The sequence below is a fragment of the Cotesia glomerata genome, linkage group LG8, assembly GCF_020080835.1.
Source record: "Cotesia glomerata isolate CgM1 linkage group LG8, MPM_Cglom_v2.3, whole genome shotgun sequence".
Classification (NCBI taxonomy): domain Eukaryota; kingdom Metazoa; phylum Arthropoda; class Insecta; order Hymenoptera; family Braconidae; genus Cotesia; species Cotesia glomerata.
This window is the reverse complement of record NC_058165.1, coordinates 7,397,410-7,422,055: the sequence shown is the minus strand read 5'-3', so window position 1 is coordinate 7,422,055 and position 24,646 is coordinate 7,397,410. Positions and strand designations below refer to the sequence as shown.

Genomic DNA, 24,646 nt, shown 5'->3' with positions numbered 1-24,646 from the left:
TGATTAAGAATAAAAATAAGCTTTGAATTTTAATATTTAGATGTTGTGCATTGCACTTTTAAATTTATAAATTTTCAGAAAATTTGAACTATTTCAGCTTGATAAATTTCGAGGAATCTCAAAAACCTTCTAAACTACCGTAGCAATTGAGTCCAAAATTTAATAAATTGTTTTATTATGAGAAAATGACACTTAAAGATCTCAAAACTACATTACCGAAAACTTTTCCAGCGACTTGAACTATAAAATAGCGAAAATTCCAGAATTTAACTTAGAAGCGTAAAAATTTATTAAGAAAATGAAAAGTAAGTTTTCCTTCATAGAAAATTCTTAAAACCATAAAAAAAAATATAATTTCATTTTTTAAGTTTTCGCTTAAAAAATTGATTCAAATTTTATCTACAAAGTTAATTAAAAAAAAAGAGCGAAAAAGTAACCTCCAGTTACTCCTTAAGGAAATTTATTGACAATTAACTTTATCTCCCCTTCAAAAATAAACAAAAAAAAAATTACCTGAGAACAACAGCAACAATGGGAGGTCCTAAAGCATCTTTATCTTCAATCGAGGACCCGGTCGTATCGGCAATTGAATTTTTTAGATAAAGAAACACCGGGACGTGCAATCTCGACCTGGGATAAAGCGGTCCGTGAGGCACCAGCAGCATCAAAGAGTCATCACCCTTTATTTCCTTGTATTCCGCGCGATTGGGCACCAGCGGAATTTTACCCAGAGACGTAACAGGCTGGATCTGGACCCTGGGCCGACAACCTCCGCCAGAGGTCTCAGGAGTCGCTGAAACAGTTCTGGCGCCATCTAAGGGCATGTCGTCACTTAGTACCACAGTTCTTGGTTCAAGCACAGAGTAAGCAACCTGGACCAGCCTAGGAGGAGTTTTGGTCAATTTCACGTGTCCTAAAGAGTCTGGGGCCGGTAGAGGGGGCCACCAATCGGCGGGAATTGTGATCTGGGCCAAGCAGACGCCGTCCTCGCCATCGGGACTGCAAGCGGCTGTTAGCGGATTTTTTCCGGGAAGAGAAGCTTGCAATAGTACACAAACGCGCTGATGGCGGGCCAATAATTGTCTTCTCCCTCCCGCTTCGCTTCCTGCATGGAACAGGACCCTCAAAACTGGAGAATCTCGAGACACGCTGGCACCCACTAAGTGAGCCGACATGTCCAAGTGCCTGGCGCCCAAATCCTGGACGTCCATCATCGCCAAGCTTGAAGAAGCTGTCACATTTCGTCTCATTTCTGGACCAGGTAGAGTTTCCAAGGGATCGGGAACTATATAACGCGCTGGAACTGTTTGTTTTGTACTGAACGGCCCGTAGGTGGCGCGTACAGATGCTGGCTCGCTGGTTTGGAAGACGGTGAACTTATCGATCGATAAGATTGAACTAGATGGTGTCGAGGAGGAGGATGATGATGAAGATGTCACGCTTGTTCCCTGCCCGAATGGTGACATTGTGTTGTCCGAGTTCCTTGAGGGGTAGTATTGCCTCGGTGTGTGCTTTAGGAAAAATCCACCGTCCTTGTTCTCGAAGTGGACTTCCACTGAGCCAGCTGCACCTGGAAAATAAATGTTTACTTTGTTATTTACTGCTTTTATAAGGGATTTTCTGTTCGATTGATAGAGAAGGTTATTGTTGGAAGGAGTTTAGTTTATTTTGAGACCTAAAGCTTTTTGTGGAAAATTGTTTGCTTTCAAGTATCGAGTTGGAGGTTGATAGGTTTTTGTTTGTTGGAAAAATTTGTTATTTGTTAGGACAATAATTTTCTAGATTGTAAGGGAAGATTTTAGGCTAGTGATAGTGATTTTTGATTTTTTTAAATTTAATATTCAGTTTAAATTAATTCAATAAATTCACTCGTGAATCAAGAAAGTGAACTTTTGAAAATTTAAGATCTTAAATTTTAACTAAAATACAGGAGATATGCATGATAACGAATTGTAATCAGAAGTACGGATAAAATATGGAAGATACAAAAAAATGATAAAAGGCGATTTTTGCAGTAAAATTTGACCTTTTACAACAAAAGGTATCTATCAACTTTCTCGTATCAATTATAGTTTACTGACAAAATTAATTTTAATTTCTCATAAATAATTTTTTCGTGCAGTCGCTTCATACAAATTATTGACATCAGGATCAATGGTCAAGATTTCAAATCAAAATTACGAGAGTAATTTTGAAGATACAAATAAATGATAAGAGACCTTTTTTGAAGAAAATTTAATTTTCAATTATATAACTAAAGTCGATAACCAAAAAATAAACGATTCAATTCTGTATTCGTCAAAAATTTTCAAAGCTAAACAAATTAAATAGCTTATTCCTCTTGCATCAAGATTTTCCGACGATCAGTTTTCGTTTTATTGAAATACTACCTGAATGGGCATTTGTAGTTATGATTAATGACTAATAACTACAAAAGCTGATTAATAAGCATCTGAAAGCCCTGTAACTTGCTTTTGATATCGTAATTGCTTAAACTCTTTCTAAAACACTAACAATACCTATTGAAATCAATTTCTCAATGCCGAGTTGTTGCCTCATTTGTAATAATTAAATGCAAAAAAAGCGAATACAACAACTAGTTGATTGATTCATTTAATTAAAAATTCCCTCAAAAAAAAGCAATAAATTTTGTTGACTAAGAATATTAAAAATTACAAACGTTGTGTCCTTACAAAAATTAATAAAAATATTTCGATAATTTCATTCAATATTCAGACAAAATTATCACTTTGATAACAAACACAACTAAAAGTTATTTATCATATAGTAAAATTGACGTTTTGATTTGGAAAATATCTGGAATCAAGAAATTTTTTCATTTTGCAATTTTTAAATAAAATTTGGTCTCTAATTTCCGAAGCACCATAAAACTTTAGGAACAATAATTATTTTTAGATCAACGAAGATCCGAAGATCTCAAATTTAAAAAAAAAACTGATGTAATGGCATTACATATAGCATTATTTATTCTCACAGAATTGTCAAGCAGACGAAAAACGTTCGTTCAAATGGGAAATATAATATTATATTCGTCCCAACTCTCCGTCATTGAGCAATATTGTCGCACATGCGACACTTGGCAGAGACTACCTTCTAATTGTTTCGTCCTCTAGATTACTTCAATCAACCCTACTTTGCATGACTCATGATGCGAAGCATCAAAGTGTTTTACGATCGAAAAATTTTTTTCGCCCTATTTCGGCAAATATTTTTATTATTATAGTATTGGTAGTTCAAGAAATCAAGATATTTTGCAGACTATTGTCAAGATAATTTAATGGAGATTAATTTGACACTTTTCAAAAATTGATTTAGTGTAATAGAAACGGAAAAAAAGATCTAAATAGGTCAAAAAATTTTCCTTTCCGTCATGCATGAAACTCTGAAAACACTGTAATTTGCGAAAAAATGCATTAATTGAGTTAAATTTTTTTTTTTAATTCTTTGAGAGAATTGTAGGTCACCGAATGCAAATGGCTAAGTAATTCAGTGTCGTTTATGTACAATTAATAAAATAAAACAAAAACCAGAAGACTGTATATCTATATAGGGGAACCTGGAGCACGAAGGCCCCCCTCAAAAATTATAATTATATAAATATATGTATATATATATATACATATATATATATATATATATATATATATATATATATATATATATATATATATATATATATATATATATATATATATATTTTTAACATTCTTTATTTTATTAATATTTCATAATTAAATGAGCATTATGAGTCATGCACTTTTGGATTTTCCAAACTTTTTTTTACTTTACCATGTAATCCAATTGGCTGAAAATATTCGTAGATATTGTCAGATGTCTGTTAATTCCAACCATAATTTTATAATTAATATCAAAAATTTCAATAATTATACAACCAGTAATTTATAAAAAAATACTATAGAGTTATTATTTAATAAAGCGGGTTAAAAAATAAAAATTTTCAAAATTGCTTGACGAACAATAAAGAACAATACAATATGGTTGGATTTTACCATCAACTTTGCAGCCGTAGAGTTGTAAAATTCTAATGATAATCAATAATTTAATTTCTAGACTCTCATCTGGAATTTGAAGATATTTGATTGAAAAATGCAGAAAAAACGAAAAATGCTTTATTATAACAATTAAAAAAGTACAATTTTGAAGAAGCTTAAAAAAGTAGGTATCGATAAAACGTGTTCATCATTGAGTTATTGTTGAAACAAGTAGCCTTTCTTAAAGCTTTCCGGTCAATCAATTGATGCTCTATTAGACGAAGTGAGCGCCAGCCCCGGCTCTGCTCTAAAATCTGGATTTTATCATAGACTAACGTGAATTTTCATCCAGAGTGTTACGTCGGTGAACTGGCAATCCTCGTGTAGAAAAGAGAGGTTTATATTTATATATAGCTTAACAGACTAGGTGGTACTTTTCTCCTCATCGGTACTCTTGATTCCAGTTGAATGATGATCAGTAAAGAGGCACGTCGAACCACTGGTATATTTTATCTTGGCTCGTATCCAGATCGTACTCCATGCACCGTTTCGGATACCTGATAATATTTTGTTGTATAGATATAAATATTCTTCAAAGCTATCGAGTGCACCCTCGTTTTGGTTGTAAATTTTTTTATGCTATCTTATGATATCATATGTTATATTTTATTGAATTAGAGGAATAATATTTATTGAGTGGCTTACGTCGTGTATTTTTTGCAAGATGTTATCGGAAACTCCTTCCGGAAACATTGAGTATTAAGGACACTGAAGTAAACAGTTCCTACTTTTCTGGATATATTTTCCTCGGTTCCATGAAGACAGTCGTAAAATTTTTCATCACAAGAACAGTGTACCCTACATAAATAACAAAGACGTAATAAAACGACCTAGATATATTATTTAAGGATATTGTTATTATTTTAGAGCTTTTAGACGGACAATTTAAAACCCTCGGGAAGAATACTTGGACTAGTTTAAGGCTATTGCTTTCTGCTTATTGGAACGATGGTTTATTTTTATTTTTATTGATTCAGTTTTAATATTGTCGAGGTGGATGTATTATGTTATGATTTTTACGGAAGATGGGGTGATAATAGTTATTTTTACAATGGTTAGTGTCACGTATAGAAAAAAAAAATTTTTTTTAATTAAAAATTTTTAATTTTTGAGGAAAAATATTAATTACCCGTGAAAAAAATTTTTTATACGGCTAATTTTCATACATGAGAATAAAAAAATGAATTTTGATTTTTTTTATTTTTTATACAAATTTTTACGTCAATTAAGATGTTTAATTAATTAACAATTGGTTTAGTACTTAATTGAACCAAGGAAAAGTGTCGAATAAGCTTCTGAAGAGACTCAAAAGAGTTCCTTTTATTTTATAACAATACTTTAAACTTAAGTCTCTGAAAGGGAGAAAATTCAGCGAGCATACGCCATCTGTCGGAGACTTTCAACACTACTATTAGTCCAAAAATTACATGAAAGCATAGCAAATTATATTAGGCCATATATGGCCTAATATGACTAATTTTTAGATAAAAAAAAGTATATATAGGCATATCAGACCATACATGAATATATATATATATATATATATATATATATATATATATATATATATATATATATATATATATATATTAAGTAATTTTTTTCACTGGTAACTATAAAAATTATAGAATTATTGTAAGATTATTAATATTATGTAAAATTATCTCTCCCGAATAAATTATCAGAAAAGCCAGAAAAGTTAGAACTCATTTGACGCAAAATTATCAAATTTCTCTTATATTTTTTTAATGAAGTTGTCATGAATTGGGGGACTAAAAGCGATTATATTCTTCATTAAACTTGAAATTTATGCAATTTACAAAAAAAAAAAAAAAAAAAAAGAGTTTAATTTTATAACGAAAAACTTGTGAAATAGGGGAAGGACGGGCAAAACGGATATGTTAATTTGAAAATGAAATAACAAATATATATTACAATCATACCCATTCTTAACTTTGGCTAATAATTTTTGGGTAATTGAAGTTTATAATTAAAGTAAAATAAAAATAATAACAAAGAAATTCTTCTTCGAAATTAAAAAAAAAAAGTCAACATTATCCGTTTTGCCCTACCAGGGCGGGCAAAATGAATACTCAGGTCGCGTAAAACGAATACTGATTGGAAAATATATTTCAATCAAAACAATCGTCGCAAAAATATCAACCGCGTCCTGAATATGAAGAAAAAAAATCAAATCTGCATCGTCCTTAACAACATTAAACTAAGTACTGTATACTTACGATTAAAAATTTTTTTTTTTTTCCTAAATTTCAATATTTATAAAAAAAATTCCCACAAGTATGCAAAACCAATGCTTTATCGATAACGGTAAGTGTAGTTACATAATAGATTGATAGATTGCTGTCTAAAATGTTTCTATCAACCGACCAGCGATTTAAAACGATTATTCATTTTACCCGCCCTCTCCGTCTTGCCCGTCCGTCCCCTAGGTAATTTTTACACACATACACTGAGAGAAAAAATTTCTTTTGAAAAAATGAGTACTGTTGTGAGAAGGAATTAATTACTTGAAAATTTTCAACAATTTTATTTCTTAGCTAAAGAAATAAAAATTTTTTTCACAGAAACTTCTTTGTTGAACAAAAGTATTTTGATTTGGACAAAAAAAACTTTAGAAAGACAACTTGCCAATTTTCATCAAAAATTGTTTTTGTACAAATCTAGAAAAATTTTTTTCAAAAAGCAAGTTACTGTGAGAAAAAATTTCATTCTTTCACCTATGAAATAAAATTGTTTAAAAATTTGAACAAATTAATTTCTTGTCACAATATTGCTCATTTTTTTCAAGAGAAATTTTTTCTCTCAATGTATTTAGTTTACCTTTTTATAAAAAATGAAACTTTGAAAAATGTTCTCATCTATAACCTGATATGATTATGTTTGAAAATGGCCAATTTTGATTACCTGATATTTTACAATGAATGCATATCAAAATCAATAAAAATAAACTCTTCATCCAACAAATAAAAAATTCCTGTCCACTGTAAATATATTTAAAAAAAGCATAAATTTATATCTACAAAAAGAAAACCTCGTATAGTAAGAAGGATTAGTAAGCCCGTGTCTGGTTTGCATGGCCTCGATCGTCTCGTCGCAGTGGTCGTGCATTCGACAGCAAGCATCCGTTTCTCTGAAGTAACCCAGGTCGTTGTAGTCTTCCGCAATGGTTCCGCTTCCGCACCACTTTGTTCCTAAGATGAACATTATATATAACGCCACCGAGCAGGGTGAGAGATTTAACCAGCTCTACCCTCTTTCTATCTCTGTATTCTAGACTGCGACTCGAGAACCGAGAACCGTAGAATTATTCTCACTACCCGAGTAATGAGGGCAATTCCTTTTCCGAGATATAACTGGGTACGGTAGACCGAAATAAGAGCCACGGAGATAAAACTGACGCAAGGATCCCTCCGCTAAAACGGAATTTCAATGTTCATTAAACGCCTTTTGATTCTTTTTGAAGCCCTACAGTTAAGTCCTTTTTTTTTTTTTTATTCGTTTATATTACAATGAGTTTCATTGTTTTTAGTCTTATTCGTGTTTATATTTTAGCTCGAAATTTAATGGAAGGTCTTATTATATGTATGTTGGGGCTTTAACCTAAGTCTGATTTTATAGAACACAAACAAGGAGATTGACTGGAAACTACCGTCTTACGGAGATTTATTATCTAACACAAAGGGCTTCATCATAAACAGAGCTTAAAGAATTAATTTTTTAATTTTAGTGTGTATTAGTCATTTTGACACAACCAATTCATATCATGAATAGAAAGTTATGGGCCTAGTTTGTATTTTTTTATGTAAGTCTATACGGAAACGGGAAGAAATTTTTTTTAATTTGCCGTTAAATTTATCATTTATTAATAACAGCAATACTTTGTAAAATTTATGTCAGTAAAATCTACCGGAGTTTCCAATAAAATTAAAAAATAGTATATTACACACCTAGGGAAGTAAAGTAAGAAATGTCTCAGATCACATGTAATTGTTGGCCGAGGCGAAGCCGAGGTCAACAAACATGTGATCTGAGGCTTTCTTTATTTACTTCCCGTGGAGTGTATACTATTTTTTTGTCCGACGAAGGCGGAAAGCGGCAACTTAGTTTAGCGCAGCGGGACGAAAGTTGTCACTTTCCGCCCGGAGGGCAAAAAATTAATGCAGCTTACCGTTAACTAGAAATAAAATTATTATTGGACAATTGGAAAATTATTTTTGAAAAAATAGATTTTAAATGGATAAGATTGAATAATTTATTAATTTTTAACTTCCCGCTAAGAAAATTGAAAATTTTAAAAAATCGGGAAGTTATTGTTTTTACCCCGTTTTTCGAAAATCGAGTTTTCATCAGATCTCGACGTTTTGAGGTCCTAGGAAACTTTCCTGACTATTACCGCGATGGTGACTGTACACTGATAGAAGGATTTGTTTATAGTTAAAAAGATTTGTTAATATTTAACAAATCATTTATTTGAAGCCATTTGTTAGTCCTTAACAAATATTTCTTAGTATTTAAAAAGATTTATTAATATTTAATAAATGAATATCAGATTTATTAAATACAAACAAATCATTTTAAATACTAAGAAATATTTATTTAATATTAAAAAATGGTCTCTAATAAATGATTTGTTAGCTATTAACAAATATTATTTAATACAAATAAATCCTTCTATCAGTGTATGTCTGCATGTCTGCATGTCTGTATGTGTGTGTGTGTGTGTGTGTGTGTGTGTGTGTGTGTGTGTGTGTGTGTGTGTGTGTGTGTGTGTGTGTGTGTGTGTGTGTGTGTGTGTGTGTGTGTGTGTGTGTAAACCTGTCATAACTTTTGAACGGCTTAACCGATTTGATCGCAGTTGGTGCCATTCGAATGGATTCAACTAAACTTAGATTTTGAATACACCTTGAACCGATTCGGACCGATAGATTTTGAGAAATCTTAAAAAAACTGCTTTAAAATCGGCTTGACCGATCAATTCCAAAAACTAATCAGCTCTTAATATCAAAAAACCACGTCGATCGCCACCAAGCCGGTCAAAATTGGTTGATTCGTTCATGAGTTATCGTTGACGAAAGAAATCGAAAAAAAGTGTTTTTTTCGAATTACACCGAAATTCCCGGTCTGATCAATTTGTGTTTGAAAATATATCATAGAATTTGAAAAACTGCGTTGAATGCCGCCAACCGCGTGAAAATCGGTTCATTTATTCAAAAGTTATTGTGGTTTGAAAATTCAAAAAATAGTGTTTTATTGAACTTTTATGAGACTTTTGAGCTCGGAGGGCTCAAAATGACACATAAATTATAATTTTGAGCTCAAAGAGCTCAAAAATGTCATAAGTACAATTTTGAGTGCTTAATTACGAAAATAGCGGGAAGTTGCAGAGATGGCCTTCAGAGTCAACCGTTTTCCTAATTTTTTTGATTGAATTTATTTATTAAGGTTATTTTACTTGAAAATTTATAATTAAAATAATAACTAATATAGTTAAACAAAATTACAAATGTCATTTAAGTTATTTTAGCAAAAACTTTACCTGGAAAGATAAAATTAAACCTTTCTTCAGGAGTTTCCCGAAGCCCGTTGTCATCAAGATCGACCTTAATGACCCAGGCGTTAACAAAAAAAAGTTCGCCCCAAAAAAAGAGGGCAATTAAAAAGAGAGCAAGCATTTTAATGCTTAAAGTGACTTGTAACTTGTAAGCTTTCAGAGTTATTGACTGTAAAGGTCTTTCAGGCGCTGCCTTTTGTTGGATTGATAAATGAGTATTTGCATTTTTAAAATCCAGAAAGGAAGCCGACGTGACGGGGGACTGGGACTATCGCTAGTAGGGTGATATAAATGATTTTACTATCTCTACGGTAGCAAGGTAACTAAACCACAAACGTGATCTAGGTGCTTCAATAATGATTATTATTATCAGTATTATTATTATTACTATAAATCTGAATTTTGTTGGCTATCCAGTCTATTGCACGAATTTTCATCTAATTATTTATAATATCGTTAGCCTGTATTCCCTCCAGGCATAAGCAATTTTTAAAATTCGTATATAAATTTGTCATTAAAGGTAAATTTGACTGAAAAAATAATTCGGACGGCCCAGACCAAGACTCGAACCTGGATCTTTTGGATTCGCGCTAAAGGCTCTACCTGTTAAGCTATCCAAGACACTGTCCGGAATTACCATTCAGTCACCTCTTAATGACGAACTACGAATTTTTAATTCTATTCACTTGACCTTCTGTCAATGCATCTTTATTATTATTATTATTATTAATTATTTTTTATATAAACAACAACATAAATGGCTACTACAGATTTAGATATTATCAACAGTATTTAGAAGTGTAAAATAAGGAGAATGTGGAATACAAGTGTCAGTTATTTTGGTCTATCTCAACTCATCCCGTACATAAGTACATAAATAACATTACAAATTGCATACACAGTAGTTATAGTTGATGCCGAGATGAAAGCTTCGGATTTCTGGGCTACATATTCTACATTATGTCCTATTTTGAATGATAATGATATACATGAACGCTGTTCTATGTTGTATGCTGTTTTAGTTCAACTGGATAGGAGCTGTACTCTGAACTAGAGTACTCGGCTATTCACAAGATTGCATAATCTTGTGAAATGACGGAACATTGCCCACCGGTGGTCTAAGCGGTCGATGAACTTATCTATCTACGTATGCATATTCCTGCTTATTAGATTCTCATAAACTGCTTTAATTATTACGCTAAATTTATTATTATTATTGTTATTGTTATTTTTATTATTACTATCAGAGCTCATAAATATGAGAAGGTATAAAGATAAATTTAATGATATGCTGATGTTTCCGTGTTATATACTAAGGTGGAGAGCTTTGTTACTTAATTGGAATTTTGATAAGGTTAGCAAAGTTAATTCGGGTTTTTAGTATAACAGATGGGAGAAATTTTAGGCTGCAGCTTTATTATTATATCTTTATTTTGTAATTTACTTTAAATAAATATTTTTAACCGATATTAAATATTTGCAAACTATTAATAAATATTACTGAATAATAAATTCTTTTGAAAGTAAAGAATTGAGACTGATTAAGTTTCTCATTACACATGATTTATAAAGAATTTTTACAAAAAATATGATTTTATTACGAAAAACTTGTGAAATTATCAAATTTTCGGCATCAGTGCAGTCAATGGAGCCATAGAAAATGCGAAAATTTTCTTCGTCATTCTCTGTCAATTAATTTGAGCTGTTCAGATAGATTGGCACTAGAACAGTGATTTAAAGATAAATTCAATGTTCTGCAAGATATTTATTTTAAATTGCACGCCTCAAAATGCAAAAGTCTGAGCTTATCCTTTTCTCGCAACTTCGGATTTCTTTCTAAAATTGAATGTCGTCAAATTAAATTCACAGTACAATTGAATCCAAATAAATTTCTAACTTACACGCTCTAGAATAAATCCCTAAAAAATTGGCTGCATCAAAAAATTCTTCAAGTTCTTAAGAACTTATAAAAAGTTCGGATGTTCATAAAATAAGATCCAAATTGATGAATGATCTATAAATATCCGACCGACAAATTGTGAGTTTATAAACAGTTATTAAAAAGTCAGACTATAAAAAAAAGATGAGAATTATTAAGTATAAAATATCCAGCTTAATTAAACCCAAAATCGAGTAAAGAGCCAAGAGTGAGTAATTACTCATGTTGGATGAAGGAATAATTAATGATAAATGAAGAATTAAAACGGAAATGAATAATTTGGGTTCGCATCAGCATAATTTATCCACGTAGTCGGTTGGACAATAAAGGTATGAGACAAAAGGTGTCCGCGTGACTGTGCAATCAGAGTAGATGTTAGAACAACTACAACCACAAGAGCTCCAGCTCTAGCAGGTAGTTCACCAACAGACCGGGTGGATGTGTTGAACAACAATAAAGGATGCTACAAATGCCAGCGGAGATGAATTGTCCTGTCCGTTGTAAGTTGAGCTTGGGTCTTGTTAAATGCGCCTGTACCTCTATTCCCATCTGTGTGTTCTGTATTCTCTACTAAGCTAGATGTTGAAGATGTGGCTTCTATTGAGTTTCACCCATAGAAGATCAACCTACTGCATGTCAGCCTTAAAAGGGGTCCAGCGAACCGAGCATCAGTATCAGGAACCAACGTGTTGTACAGGTGCTAGCTATTAGCTATTGTGTCCCTTCTAAACTGATAGGCTATTGGTGTTAAAGTGAGGGGTGATCTTCGAGTTAAACAGAGATGCCATTACCTGACATCCTACAATGCCATCCGCAGTCGCATTTGCATCTTGTACCCCTGAACCGCCCAGCGACTAAACCACCGACAAGATACTACGATGAATAAGGTAATCAGGTGACAGCTACAGCGATGCTGATGCTGATGGAGGGTGAAGGTGGAAGGTGTCTGGTGCATGTAATTGTCATTAACGACCCGAAACTTGTTTACCAGTCATACATTTCTGGATGAGCATCCACAATGTATGCTGATAACTTTGGGTAGTTAAGATTTAACTCAAACTTGGATTAAACTTTAAACTTCAGGCCAAACTGAGACACTGTTACCAGTGGTGCTGAAAGTGCTAGTAGAGGTGAATCTAGCATGAATAGCATTGCTATTCTTTTCCTTATTTTAGGTACAAACTGTGTGGTTTGGGTTTTTAAGGACTTTCATGTGTGAGATTTGATAAGATTATTCCATAAATAATTTTTAAAAACAGTTGTGAAAACTCAATTTGAATTGGCACTAAAACATATGAGATACGAAAAATTTATAAGGGACTTTTTTTGTGGGGAATTTAATTTCATCTAAAAATGGTCCCTTTCAATTTTCTTGTATCTCTAATAATCTATTCCCAACTTTAATTCTTTAAAAATAATTTTTCATTTAATCACTTCACTAAAGATCCACAGATTCGGTAGAATCTGGCGCCAAGTTCCGTTCAAATCCGTTGTCAACGGAGCGCCAGACTACCGACTGTGTTTACTGTAAGCAGAACGGTATTTTGAGGTTGCAAAATTTCATTTAATTCTACGGTACTTTTTTTTCCTCAATTGTATATTATAACAGTAATTCATACTTTATTTTACTGTTATTAATTAATTATATTCACTTATAACAATTAATCTACTTGAAATTACTAAATTTAATCAGCACAAACTATAGCAACGCAAAAATTTCGATCCTGACTTTTTTTCGATGGGCAAAGTGATCTGCCACAGACTAAATAATTCGAGAATGCATAGTAATCCTTCATTAGATGGGAAACTACAGTTAAAAAAAGATATTTCACAGCTTGCATCTACACCCGTCAGGGTGCGCTGGAATTATTTTTACATAAACTGTAGCTTCAAGAGGATAGTTTGCTATAAAAAATGCAGTCAACGCGAGACTTAAGTTGGTATCAATTGTAAATTTTTATTATAATTACAAAAAATACTAAAATCTGACCAAAAACAGTTTCACTGTAAAAAAATCGCGCCAAGTCCACGTTCATAAGACTATTAAGAAAAAAAAATTTGTTTTTTTCTTTATAAAAAGATATAAAATAAAAAAATTAAAAAATCCAAGTAACCGATATAATTGTTTATGATTTTCGGAAATTAAAAAAAATTTTGTTGTAAATTTAAAAATTAAAAAAAAATTTATGGAACGTACTTGGTGTGCGTCATTGTGTATTTCAATTTTTTTAAAGTCTAGTAAATAAATTTTACGAATTTCATTAAAAGTAAAATATTTGGCAACCACGCACACTTAATATGTTACAAAATTTTTTTTTAATTTTTAAATTTACAACAAATTTTTTTTTAATTTCCGAAAATCATAAACAATTATATCGGTTACTTGGATTTTTTAATTTTTTTATTTTATATCTTTTTGTAAAGAAAAAAACAAATTTTTTTTTCTTAATAGTCTTATGAACGTGGACTTGGCGCGATTTTTTTACAGTGAAACTGTTTTTGGTCAGATTATTTACATCAGGATCTATGGTAGAAAATTTAAACCAAAATTACGGTCGAAATATTGAAGATAAAAAAAAATGATTAGATATCTTTTTGTAGAAAATTTGATCCTCAACAAAAAAAGTTTACCTCTAATTTTCTTGTATCTCTAATAGTACCCACACTGAAAAAATATATATGCGCATATATGCTGGCAAAAATACATATACGTCGCACATATAAAATATATACGCCACATACTTTTTTTTTGCCCCTGTATATGCGGCATATATTTTTTTTCAGTACGGGTAGATAGAAAAAATGATGAGAAAATTTTTTGTAGGTAATTTAATTTTCTACAAAAATTCTTTTTGTCAATTTTTTCATAATTCTAATATTTAGCTCACAATCTTGATTTTAATTTTTCCTAAATAATTGTTTCGTATTATCGTCTTCATACAGATTATTCATATTGAGTTTTTTTCTCTACTAAATAATATTTTTTAAACCAAAAAAATTTTAAATCATCACAAGTTGTTCTCTTCAAAAATAATTTTTTCTTTGAAAATAACATTTTTCTTTTAGCAGTTTTTTTTTCGTGTATCTTTGAGATAATAAAATACAATCTCGAATTTTGTTATTACACTTATCCATCTTCTTTTAACGTCGAGAAAATTTGAATGTACTGCGATTTATTTATAGACTGGTATGCAACCCCATTTAATGTCAGTCTAACGTAAGTCACATTATACCAAGCTGCGTCTTACGTCATACACACTTGCTGTAAATACGTAATGTGCAATGCATATATTATGATATGGTAACATCATTACATATTACTCATTTTATTGCAAATCAGAGCGAGTAATCCCAGTTGAAAGAAAAAAAAAAGATGTATGAGTTACATGCATACATTTGAACAAGTGTTCGTTTTCGTTTTAGTTTTAGCTTCAGTTTGATCTTCAATCTCTTACATCCCGTCGGACTGTTTTTCTTATGCGCTACTGCACGACATTCGATTTATTGGACCTGGAGGAGCGTTGGAAAATGTGGAAAAAGAAGAAAAAGGTACAATATTTTTTCCAATGAGGTCGAGAGTTGGATGAAAAATCCGTTCGAAAGCAATAATTCCTTTCTACTGGAATTAAACGTTAAATTATTTACTTCAACATTTACTTATATAAAAAAGATATCGAGAAAACTCAGGGTATTTAAATGTCACTTTTCAATTTAAAAAGGAAATGAGAAATTTAACTCAAGCGCGAGATTAATTTTATATATTTTAATAATTAATCCAATTATTTTTGCGAGTACATGATAAATATTTACAGAAAATGTTAACTTTTATTTGCTAAATTAATGCATGAATTCATTGTTGGTTTTTGTTATTTGTTCAGAAATTAATTTGATTGTTTCCGACGGCGAATTTAGATCACGAATTTCGAGGTTTGTATTTAAAAATTTCACAATATAATACTCCACATCTGTAGTAGAAAAAAAATTTTCTTTCAGAAGTATAAAATATTACTGATTCAGTAAAAAATTTATAATATGAAAAAAAAAATTAAGGAATTTTTTCTTGAATATTTGGGAAGAGTTCCCATAATAGTACAGGAATAGTTACCATATACCATTATGGCGATTAATGACCATCATGTCCTCTGTTCGGAATTTTTAGTACTAAATTTGGTCGAATTATATATGGGCATATATGACCATATCAGACCATAAATGAAAATATTAAGTCCTATCAAGACAAATCAAGTCATATGTGTCTATATATGGCCAGATATGGCTAACTTCGACATCATGCCATATCAAAAATTTTCTGTAGACATTTCAGACCATACATAAAGAAGTCAGATCATATATGGCTAGATATGGACATATCAGATTATACTAAAAATTATATATGACCTTATCAGTCCATATTTAATTATACCAGATCATATATAGCAAAATCAAACCATATATATGACCATACATGGATATGCCAGATCATATATGGCTATGTATGCAATATCAGGCTGTATTAAAAATTATATATGTAATCAGACCACATTCAGCCATATCAGACCATATACGGCCGTACATAGCTTAATATGACCCGGTTTACCCAATTTCTATATCAGGCCATATAAGGCCATACATGGACATACCAGACCATATAAGGCTACATATGCACACATCAGGCTATATCAAAAATTGTATATGGTTTTATCAGCCCACATTTGGCTATATTTAAGATTATATGTAGCTATATAAGATTATATTTGGCCACATCAGACTATATATGGCTACATATAACTTCACATATATGATCCGATATGGCCAATTTTCATATCAAGACATTGAAAATTATATACGGACATCGCAAGACATGTTAGCCTGCATATAGACACATAAAATTTTCTAATAAAACCATGTATGATCACATAAAAAATTTTTCCATGTAAAAAATTAATTTTTCCGTGCATAAAATTTTCAATCCCGCCTGAACCTCACAAAATCGAATCAAACCCTATAATCCCCGACTCTGTGTCGCGTATTAATACAAAAAACACTAAAACCGACGTACGTTCCGATAAAACCGTAAAAAAGCATCGAGACCGCGAAGTATCCGAATAAATTCCGAATATTGGACATAAAGTAAACCCTTAAATTCACGAAACAAATGATATGACGGTAATAATTACTAAAACATTTGACTTGTGTACACAATACTTACGGAAGTGAGTCACCGACCCGGTTCTCATATACACGCATAACCTATAATAACCTACCGCGTGGCATATATCTATGTGATATATATACATGGAAAATGTACATAGATGTACATACATGTCGCATAGAATAGAAACGATAGTCTATGCGACGCCACAAGCTAAAGCAGCTTGAAACATAGTCGGGATGCACACTCAACTCGATGGCATCTACTGGCAGTGTCGCACATACATGACAATACATATAACCATTTGGGTGGTGGGTGGTGGGTAGTGAGTGGTAGGTGGTGGGTGGGTTGGTGATAATCGATCCACCTTCCAGTTCCACCCAGTTCCAGTCCCACCCGGCAGCACTCTACATACAAATACTCTGGCCTGTTACTCTGTGCTGGTAACATTAAAGTAACGTGTGTCAGTGCACTAAAACGAGGAAAGAGGACGAGGACAGAGGACGAGGTCGCGAGTTTCGTCGCCTCGTTCAATTTATCGACGCGATAGTCGAAACCAGCCAAGGCGGCCAAAGCTCTGAGCTGTTATATGCTACTGGACCATTGGCATCTCCATCTACATCTCCATCTTCGTCCGTTCCTCCATTTCATTTCATTCCCTTTGCAAGCTCCTTCTCCAGCAACTCGTTGATTTCTACTCTATGAGATAGTCTCGCACTAAACCTCCGCTCGATGCTTTACAGCTTTACTCACACCAATATATAATCACAGTTCATGGAAACACGAAACATAGACGTAGAGATTTAGTCTAGCCATAGATACGAGCTGTAAAAACATTGCAATGCTTTTAAGATTCCCGGGATGCATCTGCGGACATTTTATTTTCGCCAGATCGCTGTACTCGAGGAATTAGGGAGTTTCCTCGCGGAGAATCCCCAAGGAGGCGTCCTGGGTATTGTATGGACTGCTAGAGGCTGTGGTAATTCGAATAATAGGAGTTCAAAAAGTTAGAAATAGAAGGTTCAAGGGCTTAAGAGTTCTGGAAATGGTAATTTATGGATTGGAGATTTGAAGTTTGAAAAAGGTGAAAAAATTAGTTTATTCGAGAGAAATATTAGTGATTGAAATTGAAATTGAAATTGTAAGTAAGCTATTGAAAATATGAGAAAATTAATAGAAACCTTTTTTCTAGAAAATTAAATTTCCTACAAAAAAAGGTCTCTTATCATTTTTTGTATTTTAACGATTGTTTAAGATTTTTTTGGCTCGAAACTCCTTATGAATAATCTGTATGAAGGCGATAATACGAAAAAGTTATTCAGGGAAAATTAAAATCAAGATTGTGAGTAAGCTATTAGAGATATGAAAAAATTGAAATTATCATTTTTTTAGAAAATTAAATTTGCTAGAAGTAACTTTTATTTCAATTATTTATTATGGATCCGGATGTAAACAATCTTTATGAATTAACGAACGAAAAAATTATTTATGGAGAGTTAAAATCAAAATTGTGAGTAAACTATTAGAGATAGAAAATTCATAAAGGTCTTTTTAATAGAAAATTAAATTTTCTATAAGAAAAATTTCTTATCATTTTGTATCTTCAATATTTTACCTGTATTTTCGATTAACACTATGTGCTATTCATCTTACACGGAAAGAAAATTATGGGAACTATTACTATACCATTATGGGAATGGTTCCTATAATGTTATAGAAATAATTCCTATACTATTATAGAAACTATTCCTATATCATTATGGGAACTAATCCCATAATATTATGGGAATGGTTCCCATAATGCTATAGGAATCATTCCTATACTATTATAGGAATTATTCCTATAATATTATGGGAATGGTTCCCATAATGCTATAGGAATCATTCCTATACTATTATAGGAATGGTTTCTATAATTTATGGGAACCATTCCCATAATAGTATAGGAATGGTTCCTACGATATATAGGTTTAAATCCTACACGGAAAAAAAAATTGGGGGTGCCACATGATACATTCTTGTGGCAGATACATGATTTTCATGTGACAGCAACATGATTTTTATGCGGCAGGCAATAATAGTTAAAGCAACAATAATAATTAAATAATAATAATAATAATTTACATTATTAAGATAATAAGAACAATTTTGTCTTCTGGATAGTCATATGATGAAATCGATTTTTTTAGTGAAATTTAGTGTCATTGCAAAGGACTTGACTTGAATTTGTGCCTTTTTAAGGTTTCATATCATTCTCATCGATAGTCAATTTATGATGATAAGTATTTAGGTTTCATTCGAAAATGCTCTATCTCTAGACATATAATTGAGAAATGACCTTGTATCTTGTGAACTATTGACATTTTTAAGGATATAAGCTCATCCCGATGTTACATTCATCGAGACCTTTCATTTGAGTACCCACATCAATTTTTCATATATTTTATATATTTATATATATTATATATATGTAAATATGAAAAATATATCAAAAATGCATGTGGGTACTCAAATTAAAGCTCTTGATGTGTATAACATCAGGATGAGATTATATCTTTAAACATGTCAATAATTAAGAAATGACCTTGTATCTTGTGAATTATTGACATTTTTAAAGATATAAGCTCATTCCGACATTACACTCATCGAGAGCTTTCATTTGAGTACCTACATCAATTTTTCATATATTTTATATATTTATACATATTATATATATTAGGGTGATCAAAAAAAAACAAAATTTTTTTTTTTTTTCCAAACAGGCTCAAAAGTTTCTTTTAGGTGTAAAAAAATTTCTGTGAAAAGATGAGCCCTTAATATTAATATTAAGATTGTCATCATCGCATTTTTTTAATTCCCATAAGAATAACATGGGAAAATTTTTTTTTGCTTCTTCTGATTTTTGTACCGTTTAAACGACTGGTTGACTGATAAATCGCTGTTTCAATCTTTATAAAGAATTGAACGCTCTACATAAATTTTCTTACTTAATTAAGAATTTAAATTTCAAACTGTCGCAACTTTTTTCCTTTAAATTGTTGAGTGAAAAAACGTCATTGTGTTTGATATAGAACTTTGAATTGGTGAAATTAATAAAACTTTAAGATATATTAATTTTTCACTGTTTTCGAGTCTTACGCCTTCAATAAATGACGTCAACATTGAACTTTATCGGAAAAAAATTTTTAAATAAAGAAAGAACTCCCTGTGAATTTATTAAAAAATTTTTCACTTTAATTGTTAAAAAAATTTTCCCAACATTGAAAAAAGTGTCATCAAAAAATTTCAACAATTCTTGGATAACAATTTAAATAGATCATTAAAACTGTTTTTATGTTAAATATAATTTAAGCGCTAGGATAGTCTTGACACCTTATTATCTGTGACACGCTAAAAAATTCATGTTACCGTGGAAGTAAATTTAATAGTCATGAACAGTAACGACCGACATTGAAATAAAAAGTTCATTAAATCCAACAGCAAGTACAAAGTACGCTAAGTTACATATTTTCGATGAACTAATTCTTCGTTAAGCCGATTTCACTCTTCGGATTTTTACGTGATGAGTAATGAACCATAAAATATTCAAAATTCTCAATATCAACTATTTACTGACTTTGCCAAAGTAGAATTATTTTTTAATATTTCATTAATAATATTATGAGTTATCAAAAAAAATTTATTTCTTCACTTTTTAATAAACAAAAAGTAAATCAATAATTTACTGACTGAATTGTTTTATTAACAATAAGATGCTAAATTGATAATTACTTAAGTTTTTTTTATATCATTAAGAAAAAATATATAAAAAAATAATTGATAAATTTCTATCTCAGTTCGGTTTCTTATGAGAAGAATTAATGTATTAAAATTCAGATTTAATAATTTTTGTAATGGAATATCATTAATCATTAGCTACAGTCACGTAAAAGGCAAAGAATAAAAATTTTGCCAAATTAGTTAAGAAAAAATTTTGTGATGCGAAATAATTAAAGTAATTCGATAATTTCATCAAATGTTCAGACAAAATTGTCATTTTATAAATAAAACAACTAAAAGAGATTTATTAAATAATAACATTGAAGCCTTAACGTGTCGAAGATCTAAAATTAAGAAATTTTTTCATTCTGCAATTCTTACATGAAATTTGGTGCCTAATTTTAAAATCACCAAAAACCTTTAGGAAAAATAATTATCTTTAGATCACCGAAGATCTAAAGATTTTAAATTGTTAACAAAAATTAAGTCATAGCATTGCACAAAATAATATTCATTCTCATAAAATTGTCAAGTAAATAAAGAACGTTCATTCAAAGGGAATATATACTCTCGTCCCAACTTTCCATCATCGAGCAGTATTTCGCGCATGCGGCATCTAGCGGAGACTACCGTCTAACTGTTTCTTTCTTTAGGTTACTTCAATCAATCACATTTTCTTTATAATGTAATCCAATTGGCTGAAAAGATTCGTAAATATTGTCAGATGTCTGTTAATTCCAACCATAACTTTATAATTTATATCAAAAATTTAAATAATTATCCAACTAATAATTTATACAAAATATGAGAGTTGAGATATACAATTTTTTCTCGACATTTTAGGTCAAACTAATAAAAGCGTGTTAAAATATCAAAATTTTCAAAATTGCTTGACGAATAATGAAGAGAAATGGAATAGTTGGATTTTATTATTAACTTTGCAGCCGTACACTGTTAAAAATTTCGATTGTAATTTTAAAAGAAATGTATTGGAAGCTAATAGGCAAAACATTTATTTAAAATTACAATCGGGTATAGTAATATTACAAAAAATATATGGCTCTGTGAGGTTACTAATTTTACAAAACGGTTTTGTAATTTTAAAAATATTATTAGATCAGCTAAGTTTGTAAAATTACAATACTTTCCTTGAATTTTACTTTAATTGAAATAATAAAAAAGAAAGATTTGATTTAATATTTGTTGTCGTTTTATTTTTATGAAGCACTGACTAGATTTTGCACCTCAAGTAGACCTAATTTTTACAACTTTGATGATATAAAGTGAAAATAATATTTACCCTAACTAAGAATCGAACGCGAGCCGCTTGCTTGCCAGACCGTTACCTAACGCCCTACGCCGTACGACCGATAGGTGATTAAACATCTTATTATTTTTATAAGCTAATCCTATGTGGTAATTGAGCATTACGGCTTATTATTTATTATTTACATTAATTGTGTTATTTGATGTTATTTATTGATGGAAAATAACTAACTTTTACATTATTTATAATTCATTGAATATTATAAAAATTAAAGTCTAACATATACTCATTAAAATATATTGATTTCGAAATGATCATTTGAGCGTAATATTAAAATTTATAAAAGATAAATGATGCCTCGAATTTATTATTACAAATAAACTTAGACTAAAAATTAGTAAAAATAAATATGAAGGATATTGTTGTTTTTTGATACATCAGTCTCAGTTTTGTAATACTGAAGAGTATTGTTTTTAAAATTGGAAAACAGTGAAGTAGAATTACAATTCGTGTAATATAATTAAAATTGTCTGGTAACATTACATTGCACTGTGTAATTTTAGAATGAAAATTGTAAAAATAAAAAAAAGCTTTTTAAATTTTTTATGAGATTATTGTAATATATATCACAATATTTTTTTGTGATTTTACATACAATTATGCCGAATCAGATGACAAATAATGTTTGCAAAATTAAAAAGCTTTATCTTAAAAATTGATCAACGGTTTTGTAATATTATAGTGCGTGCTAGGTTTATACATGAAGTTTGTAAAATTACAATACATCTTAGTAGATTTTCTGACTGGTGTTGGAAAATTACATGAATTGTATTGCATTTCGCATTGCTATACACTGATTTGTAATTTTAATTATTATTTTTTTTGTAAATGATTGTAATTTTACAAAAATTTTTAACAGTGTAGAGTTGTAAAATTCTAACGATAATTAATAATTTAATTTCTAGGCTCTCATCTAGAATTTGAAGGTATTTGATTGAAAAATGCAGAAATAAAGAAGAATGCTTTACGATACAGTTAAAAAAGTAGCCTACTGAAAGTGCTGCAAAAAGTAGGTATCGATAAAATGTGTTCATCGTCGAGTTATTGCTAAAAAAAAGTAGCTTTTTTTGAAGTTGTCCGGTCAATCAATCGAAGTCATACCAGATGAAGTAAGCAAAATGTTAAAAATTGCATCATGAAGAATGAAAGTGGCAATGTCAAGCACACAGAGAATTTTATTTTAAAACTGTAAAGTCTGTAAAATTATAAATATATAGGCTTTGTTGGAAAAACTAGATTTTAATTTGATAAAATTTAATGTTTAATTAATTTTTTTGATTAAATTTATTTTTTTAGGTTATTTCTCAATAAATATGTAGAGTAACAGCTAATAGTAGAAGACAAATTACGAATATGATTAAAGTACATTTTTTCGAATAGAATTTAACTAATTGCATAAAATTTTATTAGAATGATAATTTTTTTTTTTGAATTTTTAAAAAATTAACCGTAATTAAGTAACAACTGATCACGAAAATGTGTAATTTTTTATAAAGCTGAGAAGTTTTCAACACGGAAAAAAGTAAACTGTAATAAATTACAGTCGATTTATAAGAAGTAATGATCAACTGCTAAAAATTACCATTTAAAACAGTAAAATCGTGATTTTACTATTCACTTTATAATATTTACCATTTAAACGTTACAATTTACTCTTTACATGGAAGAAAATACTATCTCAAACAGTAATATTCGTCGCTATGTGAAAGTCGAAAATGTTAAAGTATAATAATTAAGAATTTTGACTTTGATATTTATCATTTCGTATCTAAAAAATAATCGCATGATATGTAAAAAATATAAACTACAGTTACTAAATTTTCTATATAAGCAACGTCAATATTTACAAAATATAAATGGTAAATTTTAAACGCAACGCTAAAAATCAAACTGTAATTATTGACTTGCTTGGACTGGTAAAATGTATATTTCAAAAGTATAATTTTTACTGTTTCAAATGTTAAATTCTCCCAGAGTGAAACCCCCTTCTCTTTCATCTGAGTTCCCCTTCTCCTCATAATATGGACTATATATTGAAATGCCAATTTTTACTGTTTGAAACTGTAATTTTTTAAGATGATAGAGTCGTTATTTACTATAGTGACAGCTACTAATCAGTTATTTTGGATATTAAATTGTAAATTGTGGCTTTTATACTTTCTCCATTAAGTTCTGTAACATTTATATTTTTGCCACCCCGATGTCCACTTTACTGTTTGAAACTATAAAAATTAACCGGAATCCGAGTGAATATTACAGTTTACTTTTTTCCATGAACGATTACAGCACCGCCTTAAAGTCGGTGGCTAATACCGATACTTAGATTCATTTTTATTGAATACTCCGGTAAATTTTTCAGTAGTTGCAGTAAAAAAATTTGATTTTACTGTAATTTTTAATACTAGAATTGTAAATATTAATTGATCTTATTGTAAAAAATCATTGATCTTATTAATACTTCATATTTATTATTTTTCCCAGTGCACTACAGTAAAAGTTAATGTCTAGTGTGTTGTGGTACTACTTGCGTGTTACTACATGTTGTATAAGTATTTCACGTTATTAATCTTGAGGACGAAGCACAAGTATACTAGTACTTTTCTGTATTTTCCAATAATTAAAAAAAATTGTAATTAGATAAAAAATTGCGGGATGTACCACCATTATCATCACCATTTTCGCGGTAATTTTGATAGAAAATTTCTTTCTGTATACCCTCATCCCTACTCTCCATCATCGAGCAGTATTATTAAGTATTCGACGCCTAGCGGCAAAACTTTCCAATGTTTCTATTTTTTTTAATTATTCCCCTCAAACTCTCCAA

General features: G+C 30.4%; 1 protein-coding gene across 5 annotated transcripts in view; it reads right to left on the bottom strand.

Moving 5' to 3' along the window:
• Window positions 1-24,646, bottom strand: part of LOC123270217 (transmembrane protein 132E) — a 123,177-nt gene that overhangs the window by 54,510 nt on the left and 44,021 nt on the right. For all 5 annotated transcript variants that reach the window (XM_044736179.1, XM_044736175.1, XM_044736177.1 and 2 more), the window contains exon 2: window positions 514-1,570. In XM_044736179.1, the coding sequence (XP_044592114.1) occupies window positions 514-1,570 (1,057 nt within the window). The remainder of the gene's footprint in view (window positions 1-513; window positions 1,571-24,646) is intronic.